The sequence below is a fragment of the Populus alba genome, chromosome 10 (assembly GCF_005239225.2).
Source record: "Populus alba chromosome 10, ASM523922v2, whole genome shotgun sequence".
Classification (NCBI taxonomy): Eukaryota; Viridiplantae; Streptophyta; class Magnoliopsida; order Malpighiales; family Salicaceae; genus Populus; species Populus alba.
In genome coordinates this window covers 11,573,762-11,589,990 of record NC_133293.1, presented here as the reverse complement: position 1 = coordinate 11,589,990, position 16,229 = coordinate 11,573,762, and the positions used below count along the sequence as shown (strand labels likewise).

Sequence of the window (16,229 nt, the reverse complement as noted above, 5' to 3'; positions counted from 1 at the left end):
TATGCTAATACACACACATTGCAATAGATACATCTCACGTCAACCTTTTATGTCAATTTTAAATTTTCATGTATAAATAATACTAAGAGGTATTGTTATTGTTATTAGTTTTACTACTATCAAGGGTGGGTTTATTTGCCTCGTTTAATGGTCTTTGATAGTGTAATAACGGTTGTTTTTAAAAGTATTTTTTTTTGCTTGAAAATGCATTAAAATATATATTTTTTTATTTTTAAAAATTATTTTGACATAAACACGTCAAAAACAATAAGTTTTTAATATAATACGAAGAGGTATTGTTATTGTTATTATTTTTACTACTATAAAGGGTGGGTATACTTTGCTTTGTTTAGCAGTGTTTGATAGTGTAGTAACGATTGTTTTTCAAAGTGCTTTTCGCGTCGGAAATGTATTAAAATAATTTTTGATATAAGCATATTAAAATAATTCAAAAACATGACAAAAAAACTAAAAAAAAAAGACCAAATTCATCCATAGCTAATCTCCCAAATCCGTGACCGGGTCATCTAGGTGAAATTACCTCGTAGAAAGTAAACCCAAAAAAATCACAAACTCAAATTCTAAGTTGATAAAACAAGCAATTTTTATGTATTTTCTCTTTTTGTTAATTGGGAATTTGATTTATGTGTTTTAATCAGTAACAAAAAAAAAAAGAATAAAGTTTACCCAAGTTAATTTGTTAATCTCAAGACTTAGAACATGAAACTGAAATAACCTCATAAAAAAAAGTTAAAAATATCATGAAACTCGATCCTTATCCAATATAATATTGAAGGATGAAATTGAAAAAATATTAATCTTAAAAAAATACAAAAAATCATCTCAAACTAATCTCTCAAACCTATGACCCGGGTCATAAGGTCGGGATTACCTCGTAGAAAAAAAAACACAAAGCCTAATTTCTAATTGACAAAATATGAAGGGGTAAAATTGTAATTTTTTTTATAGAGGATCTAAAACATAAAAAAACAACAATAAAAAAATAAAGATCAAAATTAACAAAAAAAAATATGAATTACTCGGCCATATTAAGTTGTTTTTTATTTAGTTTAACTTTTTTTTTAAAGTTAGTGTTATCTATTTTTTTTTTTTGAAGTTTAACTTTTTTTTTAGTTTTTTTTTATATTAGATTAATATTGAATCAAACATAGATTCATATATGTTTTTTTTTAAAAAAAATTTTTGTTAGTTTATTTTTGTTGTTATTTTTTTTATATTATTTAAATTATCATATGAACCAATACCTTGGACACTTAGATTTGTTTTTAGCCTAGCATTCTTTTTACATGAAAAACAAAATTGCTCGCGCTTGTGGCAAAGTGCAAATAAAAATATCTAGTAAAAAGACTAAAAAAAGTTAAACATTAGGTTGGTAAGAAAAATGAGTTGTTGGAGAGGATAAATGGGGTATTTGATGGTATAATAAAGTTATTTTTAAAAATAATTTTTTCTTAAAAATATATTAAAAAATATTTTTAATATCAGCATAAACAAACATATTTAAAATATTTATTTTAAATAAAAAATTTTAAACCTTTTAAAAATACAATTTTAAAGGAGTTCGTAAGCAACTCTACGTAAGGAAATAAAATAAAAACGGATGGTATCGTGCTAGGCCGCCGTTATTGAAAATGAATATAAAGCGTGTCCATCTTCGAACAGAACTATCATCCTCGTGATGCCAACATGCTGTTGTGTTGTCACTTAATGGTCTTATTGTCTGGATAGATGCCTCTCTCTTGTTACCATATCTATATCTCCATCGTCGAAGTGACCAATAATTGTCTCTTTAATTATCCTGTTATGTTTCCTATGAAACTAGCTTCATTGAAGGCTTTAAATCTAATTATCCAGCAGGCTGCTGATGAAATGATAAACTAATACCTACGATTATTTTTCTTCGTTTACATATATTTTTGTTTTGTTTTCTAGGTTCATGCAGACCACAGTTAATTGTTGATTATACTCGAGAGTAAAAAGTTACGCCAATTTAATGTGTTCCGACTTGCTTGTAAATAAAAGAGAAAAAATGCTGGAGGTTGTATATACAAAATTAAAAAAAAGCCAAAAAATAAATAAAAACATACAATAATACATAAAAAAATTATAGCCAAAATTAACAAGAGTTTACTAAATAGACCAAATAAAGATGCCTTATAGACCTCTAAACAAGTTCATTCTCGTGTATTAATAATTTTCATCAACTGTTTTAAAACAAAACATCAAATAATAAATAATTTATTAAAAAACTTATCTCAATCTAATAGCTTAAATTGTTATGTCAGACCCCAAAAAAATGATGAGATTCAAACTCACATTATCTTATGTTTAATTAATTTTTATCAAATAAATAAAAATAATGAAATTCGAACTCGTGACCGCTTAGTTATCAAGATTTTAATACTATATCAAATAATCATCTCAACCTAATAATTTAAGTTATTAGGTAAGTACCTAAAATATGATTTATATTATTCTCTTACGTAATTAATTCAAACAATGTCTCCCGATTAATAACTCTTCCTTGAAATCCAATTTGTTTCTAACCAACCAGATTCTCCGCAGGATATCATAACCTAATATAAAAATTACGTCGAGCATATTTTTTTAACAATGAATTCCCATTCAAACAACAATTAATCTATGATGTTCGATATAGACCACTGTAAATTCAACTATCTTAGAAGACAGCTCCATAATTTCCAAAAAATATAGAAAAAAAGGTGACTAACCGTTGATGTATGCATCAATAGGTTAATCCACCGGCGTCGATAGGAATAAAAAACGCAGCTGGCATGGAATAAAAAATATTAATCTGGGAAATTTAAAATAGAATACAACTGTCCCAATCCAGGCTTCAAATTCCCACTTCAAGCACATTAGTCTTTTTACTGCATCACAGTGTTCATGACTACCTGGACCCTATGCATATCACTTTTTATGGAGGCCGTTTGGATATTTAATATTTGAATAGAAATAAAATCATTTCAATATCATTCACTCCATTCTAAGTTTTAGAAGATTTCAAGCAATACAAATGAATTCTACAGCTAATTAATTAAAATTAGAGATGTTTATAATTTTGCAAATCACATTAAAACGCGTGTGATTTGTTTCAGAACTTGATCCCTTAAACATTAACTTCACCACCGTCCTTCTCCCACACAAATATGATTGACGCAATTTTTTCAAGAGATGAGAGAGAGTTGAGTGATTTTTCACTTGTTCAGGTCAAATAAATCTCGCAATTTCAATTAAAACCTGTTTCAAATAAAGACTTTCGATTAGCAAATCAAATCAAATCAATTTACTTAAATAATTACAATCAATCTTAGCATAAAATCGATTCCAAAGAAACTTTTACGATGCCAATTTACCCTTTAACCCTGTAAAATCCCATGGCCAGATTTCAGAGGCAACATCCTAGACATGACGGGGATTCATGTATGAAGCTAGCAAGGAATACTGCAAAGCTTAAGAAGATTAGAGACCGTGCCTGGTGGTTGGATATTAGGTCTTTTCTCCAGGTCGTTCGAAATGACTGAGATGCCCCCACACACCTTGATGTGATAGCCAGTGTCCCTGTTGCATGGAACCGAACTCAACTGGATAAATTCCCGTGTACTTGACAAAGGCTAACTGCTGACCCTTTTTTGCCCTTTGCATGCCAGTCAACCAGAGGGGTGTCAAAAACAGTGATGAACTATGCTATACAGTCCCCAAGCTGATTCTCAGACGGCCACCAGCTCCATGAATGCTGCCGGGGTCCCCAGTCAAGTCTCAGGCGGGCTACCCTAGTTTTTCATCAGTACACAGAAAACCAATCTTGTATCCTTTTTTTTAATATAAAATGTCACCGTTGGAGTACAATTCAAGGAGTTTACTCTCTTCCGCGTGTTTGTTTTTTTTAATTACAAAATACAAGTATTCGGACACGAGAATTTCTATTAAAACAGAGAAACACTCGTACTGATCATCATTAAATTATAGCTGATTGAATTTTATTTATATGATAAGAATTAAGTATTGACCCGTTCAGTCTGGATCGAATGTTTGTACCGCTCGATTCATGCATTATAAATATCCTGTTGAAACTAAATTAATGTACACGTGGTTGAAGTGAGAAACAAAATCAATCGTTTTATGTTTTTTCAAAAAAAGGTATCGCCAAATTTGCTTTGGTTAAATTTGGTTTACTGTTACATGGATCCCAAATGGAAAATTAGTTAAGTATATACTAAATATTTCGCTGTGAGGTCCACTGAGAGAGGGAGTGATGGGGGAAGGTTTGTCTGGAAGTGAATAGCCAGATACGAAATATAAGGGAGAGACGGTGTAGCTGTTCATGCTACCCTCGCAAACCATCCTATGTCGTTTTGTGTGATGGATTGGGTCCACCGACTCGTAAGCCTTACCCCCACCCTGCTCTATCTCTCTCTCAATTAATTATCTTCATTTGGTAATGTCATTATAAGGTAGGAAATTATTGAGCAATATCAAGAAAGGAAAAAAACTGTGAAACAAATTAAGAAGATAAAAAAAATAAAAATAAAAAGAAGTAAATCATGGCATGTATATGTGTTAGTGTATCTGCATGACACCAAATCAAAGAAAGAACAATAGTAACCTCACTCGTTCAAAATCCGAGCGTTTAAAACAAAGGGAACAGAAGAAAAGAGGAATCTAATGCGACGCCATGGGCTGCAATACCTTTTGCCTTTCTCTTCATATATCCCTTGATTTTAGGTTCTCTATCAGATATTATTTCCCATTTTAGGGTTCTCATTAATCAATACCCCAAAGCCTGAATTTGCTGTTTTTTGCCCTTATAAGATAAGAATATCTAGCAGGAGCTTAAATTGCATGTGGGGCTGTGTTGGTTTTCAAGACTATTAATTACCTTGCGAGACTTACAGCAGAAGAAGCGAAGAGAACTCCAAGAAGAAGAAAGAAGGTAGAAGAACTCTCTGAAGAATATGGCTGCTTCTTCTTCGTCGGCGCCTTTTTTTGGAATCAGGGAAGAAGATCAAAACCAGCAGATGAAACAACAGCATTCCTCAACTCCAACTTCATCTTCAGTTCAGGCTCCACCGCCACAGAAGAAAAAGAGAAACCAACCTGGAACACCAAGCAAGTATCATCAATTTTATCTAAAGATCGATCTACCTAGTTACATAAGCAACAAAATGATTTTCTCAATATATATTTCACTCAATCGTTTACATTTTTTCCCATCTTCGTTTATGCTTCTTTCACAAAATTCCAATTAAAAGAAACCTAAGTTTTTTAGTGGAATTGGCATGGATGTATATAGACATATACCATGTTTTAAAAATGTCTTCCCCCAAGTTTCCTTTTCCTTAATTTGTAATTAAAATTTTGATTTTTCTAATAATTTGTTGTTTGTCATTTTTCATAACAGATCCAGACGCAGAGGTGATAGCACTATCTCCCAAGACCCTAATGGCAACAAACAGGTTCATATGTGAGGTATGCAACAAAGGGTTCCAAAGGGAGCAAAATCTACAGCTCCACAGAAGAGGACATAACCTGCCTTGGAAGCTAAAGCAGAAGACTACAAAAGAAGTGAGGAGGAAGGTTTATCTGTGCCCCGAACCCACATGCGTCCACCATGAGCCTTCTAGAGCTCTTGGTGATCTTACTGGAATCAAAAAGCACTACTCAAGAAAACATGGTGAGAAGAAATGGAAGTGTGAGAAGTGCTCAAAAAAATATGCTGTCCAGTCTGATTGGAAAGCCCATTCTAAGACTTGTGGCACTAGAGAATACAGATGTGACTGTGGCACTCTCTTCTCAAGGTAACTGCTAATTAATTAATTAATCACCCCATCTTCTCGTTAATGCTGTACGTATACATCTTCCTCTTCCTTGGAAGGAGGACGGCTATCCCTCGATTCAGATACGACACCAACAAAAAGGTTGAAAGAGAAGAAACGGAAGAGGCGTTACGAGTATAGTACGACCACTAAGCTTATTTGTTTTAGGGCGAAGATTCCTCGATCAAGCGACAAGAGAGAAGAGAAAAGTTTTAATACTTTTTCTCCATTTCTTCTACCCTTCTCTTCAAGTTTTATTTTTCTAAAGACTTTTCAACTGGTTACTGCAGTGGAGATGGTGAGAGAGCAGAAACATGCGCTCGCACGTGAATAATCTATTGAAACTGCCACCATGGTCATCGAGGTTTTGGTGAGAGGCCGATTAACAAAGAGAGAGGAAAAAACAAAAGAGCGAGTACATTTTTTTTCGTTCTCCTCAAAACCACCGCCCTTTTTGGCCGTTTATCCTTTTTCCTATTCACGTGTTGTTGCTATGCCATATTGGAGAGCTTGCTCGTGTATCTTACCATCTTTGTTCTCTTATGGCTTGGCTAGATGTGATCAGGTCTGTGCTCTTGCAGGTACTCCTTTTAATGATGAAGTTAGCTGGGCCCTAACAAACCACCCTTCTCTCCCTTCATCTCCCTCTCTTCCCCCATTGATTCCGTTCTGCTAGAGCTGCGTGGTCTTACAGCTTAGAGAGAGAATTGCAGTGACATATATGGGGGTGTTTAGAGTTGATCACCAAGGAAGGGTTTCAATAGATGTGATGATTTTAGACTGGTTCCTCGTTTTTGAACAGTCAGCCCACAAGCGGGAAATCAGCAGGCATCATGAGACTCGCATTAAAAAGAAGTCCTGAAATGGACTTTCTTTGATTGATGTCTTATCATGAGGTTAAACACATTCTCTTGTTGCATTTATTGAAGGGCCAGTTCTTCAAATGGTGTTACATGGTTGATTGTTTAATAATACTGTCCCTGTCCAAACCTCTCTCACACCTACCCCTCCATTGCCCTTAATTACTATGTTTCTGTCTCCTAAGGAAATTATGGTTGAACTCCTCTCTTTCACATTCTTCTCTACTTTCTACATTTTTTTACCAACCTAAGTCTTCAATTATTGAAGACTCATGCATCCTAAACACCCCTCTGCCCTTCCCCATGCTTCATGTACCATTTTTCTACAACTCCTTTTATTTTTACAGCCGGTATGGAACCCTAGTTTTTATTTGGATGTGATGTATAGCTATTCTAAGTACTGGATCTACAAGCCTTTGTCATTTAATTGCTGGACCACGACAATTCGGGCGCCTTTTGCTGAAGATGGGACGCATCAAGAAAATGGGGAAGCCAAGAATAATGGACAGGAACTCATGAAATCTTCATATATATATATATATGTGTGTGTGTGTGTGTGTGTATTGATTAAATGCCGGCCATCAGTCACGGAGATGAACTTAATTTTTCTTTATTGGCTCTATAATTTGGATTAACTATATATATGTATTAGAATCACGCGTCTATTATCACAGTTTCTATAATAGTAGTGGACATACTCATGTGCCTTGAGGTAGCTGGCATCATATTTCACAATTATTCATATCTATAACTATGTATTTTTTTCTTTCAAAATTGTATAGTTTGATGTAGTAGAGCTAGCAGACATAAATTCCTGTTTATAGTTCTTTTCAACTTTTCTTTCGTCTGTGTACTTTTACTATCTCTCTGAGATGATCTAATAGCTTCTTCTCCTAATAATTGTTGCAGGCGTGACAGCTTTATCACTCACAGGGCATTCTGTGATGCGCTGGCTCAAGAAAGTGCAAGAAACCCTCCTACCAACTTGAACTCAATTGGAAGCCATCTGTATGGAAGTAGCAACATGACCTTAGGCTTATCTCAAGTAGGAACTCAAATCTCCTCATTACAGGACCACAACAACCAGTCTACTGACGTTTTACGACTTGGTGGCGGTGGTGCCCGGACTGGACAATTCGATCATCTTCTCCCTTCATCAATTGGTTCATCGTCGTTTCGACCTCCACAGCAAATGCCCTCACCTGCTTTCTTCATGCAAGAACCAAACCAGAATTATCATGATGAAAACCAATCTCAGCAAGACTTGTTGCAAAATAAGACGTTCCATCATGGACTGATGCAATTTGCTGATATTCACAACACCACAGGCAACCCTCCCTCTGCTGGCAATCTGTTCAACCTCAGCTTTCTTTCCAATAGTAGCACCGCAAGCAGCATTTCCAACAGCAACAATGCAAACAATTCCAACAGCAACCTACCACCTTCAGGATTGCTAATGCCCAGTCATTTCAACAACCAAAATGGTGTTGGTGGTGGTGAAGGGAGTAATATCTTCTCAAACAATGTAATGGGTAATCAAATGACCTCCGGTGTCCCTTCTCTCTACAGCTCTTCGGTTCAGAATGATAACATGGTCTCTCATATGTCTGCTACCGCGCTGCTTCAAAAGGCTGCTCAAATGGGTTCAAGTTCAAGCAACAACAGTGCCTCATTACTTAGAAGTTTTGGTAGCTCTTCCTCAAGTGGTAACAAATCAGATAGGCCGCTTGTTGGTGGGAACATTAGTGGCATGTTCAGCGAAAACGAGAATAATCTTCATGACCTAATGAACTCATTTGCTCCTGGGAATTCCTCCATGTTTGGTTCCGGACATGCACAAGAAAACCCCTATGATGGATATACTGCAAGCAGGACAAGTTTGGAGCAAGAAAAGCAGCACCACGGCCCAAATTTTGGCAACACTAATATGGATGAAGCAAAGTTGCACCAAAGTCTCAATGCAAGCATTGGTGGGTCTGATAGATTGACAAGAGACTTTCTTGGTGTTGGTCCTCAAATAGTGAGAAGCATGAGTGGATCATCAGGGTTTTCACAGAGAGAAAAACAGCAGCAGCCACAGCGTCAGCATCATGGCATGGATATGGGCGGCTCCTCCTTGGATTCAGAGAGACATAACGCGAATATTTCTGCGGCGCCGACAAGCCAATCTTTCGGAGGAAATGGGAGTTTTCAGTGAAGAAAAAAAATGCTAGATGACAAAAGTAGCGGTACGTGAACTAAACTCTCTTCTACTATAGTCTAGTGACGTTTTTAATGATCATACTCGGATATGATTAGAAAGTAAAATTTTTCTGCTTCCATTGGTAAATGTGTCCTTGATGGTTTTACCTTTCTTTTGGGGGTTTTGGAAAAAAAGAATTTCTATCCCTATTATCTGTCTGACCTGTTTCTTTGCATGAGGGGAGCAGTCATGAGATGGGAGAACATGTATTGGCTTTTCACTTTTGTTTCTTTTCTTGTCCTTTTGTTCTTATTTCTTTTTACCTGAATTTCTTTTTTCCTACACATATATCTGCCCGAGTCACGAGTGCTAGCTGCCGGGCTTAGGGTGCTCAAACGAAATGTCTTTTCTGTTTGGTCATGTGTCCACTTCCAGATGTCTAATTAATTTTATTAGGCTCCTATTTATAGATTTTTAAGTATATTATAGCTGATTTTTACTGGTTGAAAATCAATTTTAGCATTTAGGAATGCATTTTCTTATCTCTCGTGGATAGTCTTCTATTATTATAATATGCCTAATTGTGTGAGAATAGGATAAATCCAACTTCTACTATCATTATCATTAGTAGTAGTAGTAGTAACTTTGCTAAGTGTGCATGATTTCCCACGAAAAGTATACTAGGGGAAAAAGTCTTAGAAGTAGGCCAGACTTTCTCCCACTTTGGCTCCTCCTTTCCCATTTGAATTTTGGCACCTTGACAGAAACTAATGGCAGTAATCGATAATCCAATGATTTAGCGGAAGGGATGAAGTGAAATTGGGGTTAAATGTTAGGCTAACTCTCCCTAGCTCATCCCCTATTATTATATTTTTCTTCCTTTCTATTTCCTTTAATACTTGAAGAGCATGCCTTGCAGTATATCTACGATTTCTTTCCCTCTCTGAATTTACCGTGATATAAAAAATATACTTAAAAAACAATTCAAACACCATGAACAATTATTTTTCAAATCACTAGCTAGTAGAATAACTCAATCTTATTTTCAAATATCGAAACAAACACATACAAGCTCAGGGAAGAAATTATTTCGTGGTTGCATTTAGCAGGAGGAGAACGTACATATTAGAGCCCCACCACTTAGTTTTTCTGATAGGAAATTAAGAAGCCCCACCACATGCGATAACAGCCATGACCGAGACACTTTCTACCGCTGCATGGTAAACTCACTCCCCCTCCCGAGTACAATCACTTTTAATTGAAGAAGAAAATGATTATCGATATTATTTCATTAATTCTAAACTTTTTCTCTCCGTGTCATGATATATATGCCAATTAAAAGCTTAACCCAGAATCTTTTTTCCTTTTTCTGTAAGTAGTGCTTCGTTTGATGTCCAAATTGGGAGGTTAATTCCGATGGCATTTTTTTTATCAGGCCGAAAAAAGAAAGAAAGAGAACATGTGATTAACAAAGTTCGGGATCGTTTTCCAGGTCAGGAATGCGAGTCGTTTCGTGGAAGAAAGGCCTTTTGGAGACATGATCATGCAGTTACCCCGGAGATCTTCACATCATGGGGTTTCAATAAGAGAGGCAGCTCAATTTTCTTCAAGCTGTTTCTTAATCTTCTCTTCGAACACCTCAACTGTACCTAAGAGTTTTAAGGATTTCATGTCTTGGATAGTGACTTCTATAGCCGCAGTCTTTTCATGTTTGCTTTCGGACCAGTGTTACTTTATTTTCTGGTAGTTAACAGTAATATTACTATACAACAATTCAGGAACTTTCGTATATTTGCTTTACTTGAAAAAAGAAGAAGATTATATATAGTGGGTCATATGATAATATGCCATGTATATAATATGCTAGAAAGTTGGAGCTTAATTTTGCAAGAGAGAAGTTTGCAGGACAACGTGTGTGGGGACCCTCACCTTTGAAATGAAATCACTCCATGAGGCATTTTTTGTGGACTGAAATGTCACCATTCTTGCATCCTTGCTAGATTTCCTGTCTCGATTTCAAAAAAAGCAAAACACCGTTTTATTGGATTTCTTTGGATCCATTGCCACCACGTAGATAGGTTTGTACAACTTCGTGTCATCAGTCCTAGAGCAAGTCCAGAATTCATCAGAAGCGGCCAGAAATTAAGAAGAGTACAAATTGAAAAAAATCACGCGTATTAGTTGTTGAGTTGACTGATGTGTGTTTGTGATATAGACTACAAATTCAGATTTATGTTTCTAAGAAAATAATTGAGCGGTTAACATTTGAGATCCTCACTTTGAAATATTAGATTTATAAAAAGAGAAAACCCATTAGTTTTTGTGATGAAGAAAAAAAATTAAAAAGAAATCGTCACTCCCCAAAACATCAAATATCAGGAAATCTCCATGTATAATTTTTATACCATCAAATACTTTAATCCAAACACAAATATAAGTAATAATATAAAACTTTAATCTGAATAATTGTCCCATTATCCATAATTAATTAAACATCAACCGAATTCCTTCTTTATTTAGAATCCATATGGCTAAGATAAAAATCCTTATGAAAAAGGATGAGTTTTCATGACTGAATTATAATCAAAATAAATCCATGATGATTTACTTAGAAATTCTCATAACATGATATAACCAAGTTATATCAGTTCATGTCACATCAAACATTTCACATCAAATATATCACATGCACGCCTCGCCCGCGAGCATGCATCACATTTCATCATAATCATATAATATATTTCATTATAATTGTTCACACCATATGCAATCACAAATATTTTAAAATTACTTTTTAAAAAATACACTTATATCAACTACGCACTCCATCTGCACACAAACATTTTATAAATACTTATAAAACATATTCATATTGATCACCCACAGTCATATATCGAGTTTTCACCTCATGATATTCGACCACTTTCCATATAAAAAAGCTGTATGTGGTATCTGACCTTAACTTGTTGAAATCGTATCATCCATCTTTCCCCTTTCTCGTCATTTCCTTCTTCCTCTCTTCTTCTTCTCCTTTCTGTTTTTTTCTCTTTTGTTTCTGGCTTCTTCTCCTTCTTCCGGTTTGATCTCTTTTGCTTCTGGCTTCTTCTTCTTTTTTTACCCCCCCCAACACACACATCAAATTATATGAAAAGTTGAATTTGTTCCTTAATAAAAAAAATCCAGATTATTACAGAAATGTTTATATATTAAGAGTAATAGAAATGGCTGGTAAAGATTTCCCAATGAATCACTTACTTTCAGATTGTGCCAGTGCAAGAAAAAGTCCCTGCTACGTATAACCTTTAATTTCTTTATCACAGGCGAGAGAGTAAACTCTATATTTTTGAACATATATAGAAAGAAAGAAACAATTTACATAATTTGGTTTTGTATTCTACTGCTTTTAATATATATCTCGTAGAACAAGCGACTACGAAATGCGGATGCTAAAGTAGCTGTTGATATTTTGTTGAAACAGTCTTTTTAATCTCTTCTTTAGTCATTTTCATTACTACATGTGAAAGCACAGCATATGATTCTTATTATTATGATTACTATTATATATATAATAAAAAACTGCTAGTAGCTTGGTCTGAAGATCTCTTTTGATTTTTAGCTTGGTAATTTAGCTTGACAGATCTGTTTGCATGGAGGCAAAGCTGCATCCTATGGTTGTTTCTTTGTTTGGTGGTTTTCTTGGTCCTTTTCCTCTTCGTTTGTTTCATCTGCTAAACCTGAGTGTTATGCAGATTTGTATCTTCTCCTTTCCGCCATCTTTTGGCGTTTTAATGCAATACTTTAGCTATATAAAAAAAATCTGTTAAATACTTTCAATCTAGTTAGAGCTCCCTTAATCACTGTTAAAACTAAGATTTACCATGACAGATCCTATTCTATGTGGAAGAAGGAACACTAGTACACTAAAAATATATCTCATAAAAATTAAATCCATAAATGGATGGATATAGATGGCCACGTGTTGGACCAAAATATGAATAATGTTTACCCATTATCCTTTCATGAGCTGTTCATTTTTAAAATGGATATTCATATTTATCCTCTTAAACCCACTTGACTCATAATTTTCTATCCATCAATCCATTTAAATCCACGTGTAGGGAATTATTGCAATATGTATTTATTTTTTTTAATTCAAGGATTAAAAGGTTTTATCATAAAAGCATAAGGACAAATTAAAAAACTCAATTAAAGACATATTTACAGGAAAAATAAAATATAGAAACTAGAATAACTTCCTCCAAAAACTAGGGGACTAAAATGAATATTGATGAAAATCTTACTTTTCTCTTGTACATGTATTGCTTCTTCGGATATGTTTTTAAATAAGTTAAATGGGCAATCCTTATCTAACTCCACCCAACCCGTTTAAGAGTATTTTTTGGGGTTAATCCATTAATGTCCTATTTAAATTTTGTACCAATCCTTTTTATGACCCATAACGCAAATACGACTTGATGTAACCAGTCTTGAGTCCTAGGAGATTTTTTTTGTTAGAATGAAAAATAATGTTTCATTAATACCAAAATAAATGAAAATATATCATTATTTTCATTTATAAAAAAAAGATAACAAACATGAAAATTGAATCAAGCTATTGAAAAAGATAGTGAAAATAATAACAATAAAAACTAGCATTCTATGCAGTAACTTAACCAACTAAATTTTTAAAATTTTTTACTCCTGAGAGGTGTAGTTTAAGTGGTCAGACCTTGAGTTTGCTTTCTAAAGATCATTAATTCGAGTGCCACAAATCTCAGGACCGCTGGAGACTTATCTGGTTATTAACTTCAGGATCTCGAAGATTAGTCGAGGCACGTGTAAGCTAACCCGGATACTAATGGTTACAAAACAAATTAAAAATTCTCAAACTTGTATTAAATTTGCATAAACTTGTAACACCACATGATCACAAATGACTTGAAGTAATCTTCAATTAATATGGTAGTGTTTTGTTCCTATCTTTGAACAAAAAGAAAAAAAGACAATATAGATAATTTGGTTAAAGAGACAAAGAATGAGACATAAAAATAAATGTTTTTGGAATTTTTTGGAGTGAATAATTGTGCCTTCAAAATATGAGGTGATATGTAACCAAAGACAATATTTATATTTTTTTTATTTCTAAAATATCATTGTAAAAAACTTTCAATTTCAAAATTGTCTAATTAAAACATGTAAGGATAAAAATGATTACAATCATAGATTTCAAACCCAACATGGAGCAAACTCCAAGTCACTAGTCGAGGTCTGGGTCACAATCATATTGACCCGGGTCGATGTAAGAATAAAAATAGTTATTATCATAGTTTTAAAACTCGTTTCAGAGGTCTACCCAGGATAAAGGCTCAAGTCATGAGTGAGGTTTATTATTGACCCGAGTGAATATAAGAACAAAATGATTATTTTTATAGTTTTAAAATTTAACTCGGGGGTCGACTTAGGACAAAACCTCAATTGTATGTCAGGAGGGTTAACATAAAATTAAAATTGGTTATTATCATAGGTTTAAAACTCAATTCTAGAGTCAATTTGAGGCAAGGCCCGGGTCACATATCAGAAGGGTCAACCCAGTTTAACCTGAGTCAATGTAATTATAAAAAATATGATTATTATAGTTTCAAAACTAGACTTAAGGGTCGATTAGGACAAGACCTATGTTATGAATCAGGAGGGTCAACACAGGTTAATCCGGGTAAATGTATAGATAAAAGTGGTTATTATCATATTTTTAAAACCTAACTCGGGAGTTGATACAAGGCAAGGTTCAGGTTACAAGTCAGGAGGGTAAACCTTATTGACTCAATTTTTTTATATATATTTAAAAATAATCAAAGTAATCTTGTTTTGACAAAGATTTTTTGTCAAAAAAATCAACGAGTTTTTAACATGTGTTTTATATCGAGTTGACCTAAGTTTTTTTTTATCATGTCAGGTCAAGCCAATATTTCCTATATTTTTTCTTAAACTCGGACCAGTGCAGACCCCAGACCAATCCACTAGGCCAGTCCTAATTTTATAACTAAGGTTATTATAATACCATTCTTTTCAACATTCAATATAAATTAAAGTAAAAAAAATAATATAATATTATTTTTTTTCAATATGTAAGTTTGACAACAATACATATTAAGGGTAAAATAGACTTTTTTATATTTTATTATTTCTTATTCACCATAATTAAAACTTGATATAAAAAAAATTATTTTTTCTTGTATATCACCACCAAACATAATTTTATCTTTATTTTTTATTTTTGTCTCTATTGTCTCTATTTTTTTTATTCCAAGATAGTAACAAAACACTACCTTAAAAAAACATGTTTATGCTGCACTAGAAATAATATTTGTCAATTAGTATCAAAGTCTTCCAACCAATTAGAAAATATCACCAATTAAATTCTTATTTAAAAGGAAAAAAAACTAAAACAAGGAACCAATTCCTTAATAAGAGAAAACTAAGCTTCTAATAAGAGGGGGACACAAATAAAAAAATCTATAAAATGTAGATCTAGACACTGATTTATATCTATCTATAAATACACAAATAATTCAATCTAAAAATCACACAAATCATATTTTTATTAAAATTAAATAGAAAAAAAAGAGAGAGAGAAGAGGAGAGAAAAATGAGGGAGGAGAAAGGAGAAGAAAGTAAAAGAAGTGGCTGCCATAGGTAATATCATCGACGACAACAATAATTATTTTTTAGGGAGGGGGGCTTTGTCAAAGATAAAGGAAATAGAAAAAAGTTAGGGTTTCAGTAAGTCATAAGAGACTTGTGTGTGGTGTTCTGAAGTGATATGCAAATATTCGCTACTTGTAGATATAAAAGAAATATAGCCCAATTAACTTAGATATAAATTTAAAGCTTACATATCCATGTTGGGTTATATATATAGTCAAAGAATAATCTTATACAATTCAAAAGATTAAACAGTGAAGTAGGGTTCTAATAATAATTTTATAATATTTTTTTCAATAAAAATTATTTGGGATTGAATTTACTTTTATGATTAATCTTAAACTTAATTAGAGAGAATAAAAATGATAAGATTCAAAATATTTTAATTTTTAAGATTTTAATATCATGTTAAATAATCATCTTAATAAAACAAATATAAGCTATCATACTAGATTTTAATAATAATTTTATTTTATTTTCTAAACATTACAAATATCTACATTTTATTTTGTATATATCAAATTTTTATTAGTAAAATTGTTAAATCTTATAATAAAAACATTAAATTAACTACTAATTCAACAAGTATTGTAGCTCAACTAGTATTAACATATCCCCTCCCTTGAA

General features: G+C 33.3%; 1 protein-coding gene and 1 long non-coding RNA gene across 5 annotated transcripts; one reads left to right on the top strand and one right to left on the bottom strand.

The window, feature by feature from the left end:
* Positions 1-4,507: 4,507 nt before the first annotated feature.
* Positions 4,508-10,725, top strand: LOC118046501 (protein indeterminate-domain 5, chloroplastic). Of its 3 annotated transcripts, none has more exons than XM_035055434.2 (4): positions 4,509-5,151; positions 5,444-5,840; positions 7,628-8,946; positions 10,393-10,725. In XM_035055434.2, exons 1-3 carry the CDS (start codon positions 4,998-5,000, stop codon positions 8,913-8,915), a joined length of 1,839 nt encoding a protein of 612 aa, XP_034911325.1. In that variant the 5' UTR covers positions 4,509-4,997; the 3' UTR covers positions 8,916-8,946; positions 10,393-10,725. The 3 variants fall into 3 exon arrangements, with proteins under 3 accessions (XP_073267993.1, XP_034911325.1, XP_034911324.1); XM_035055433.2 differs by having other exon boundaries at positions 10,336-10,725; XM_073411892.1 differs by lacking the exon at positions 10,393-10,725 and having other exon boundaries at positions 4,508-5,151; positions 7,628-8,947.
* A 141-nt stretch (positions 10,726-10,866) lies between these two features.
* Positions 10,867-12,366, bottom strand: LOC118046503 (uncharacterized). Of its 2 annotated transcripts, none has more exons than XR_012170958.1 (3): positions 12,156-12,366; positions 11,858-12,064; positions 10,867-11,004 (listed from the first exon to the last, which is right to left on the bottom strand). It is a non-coding gene; the product is annotated as an uncharacterized lncRNA (long non-coding RNA). The 2 variants fall into 2 exon arrangements; XR_004687179.2 differs by having other exon boundaries at positions 11,858-12,008.
* Positions 12,367-16,229: the final 3,863 nt, after the last annotated feature.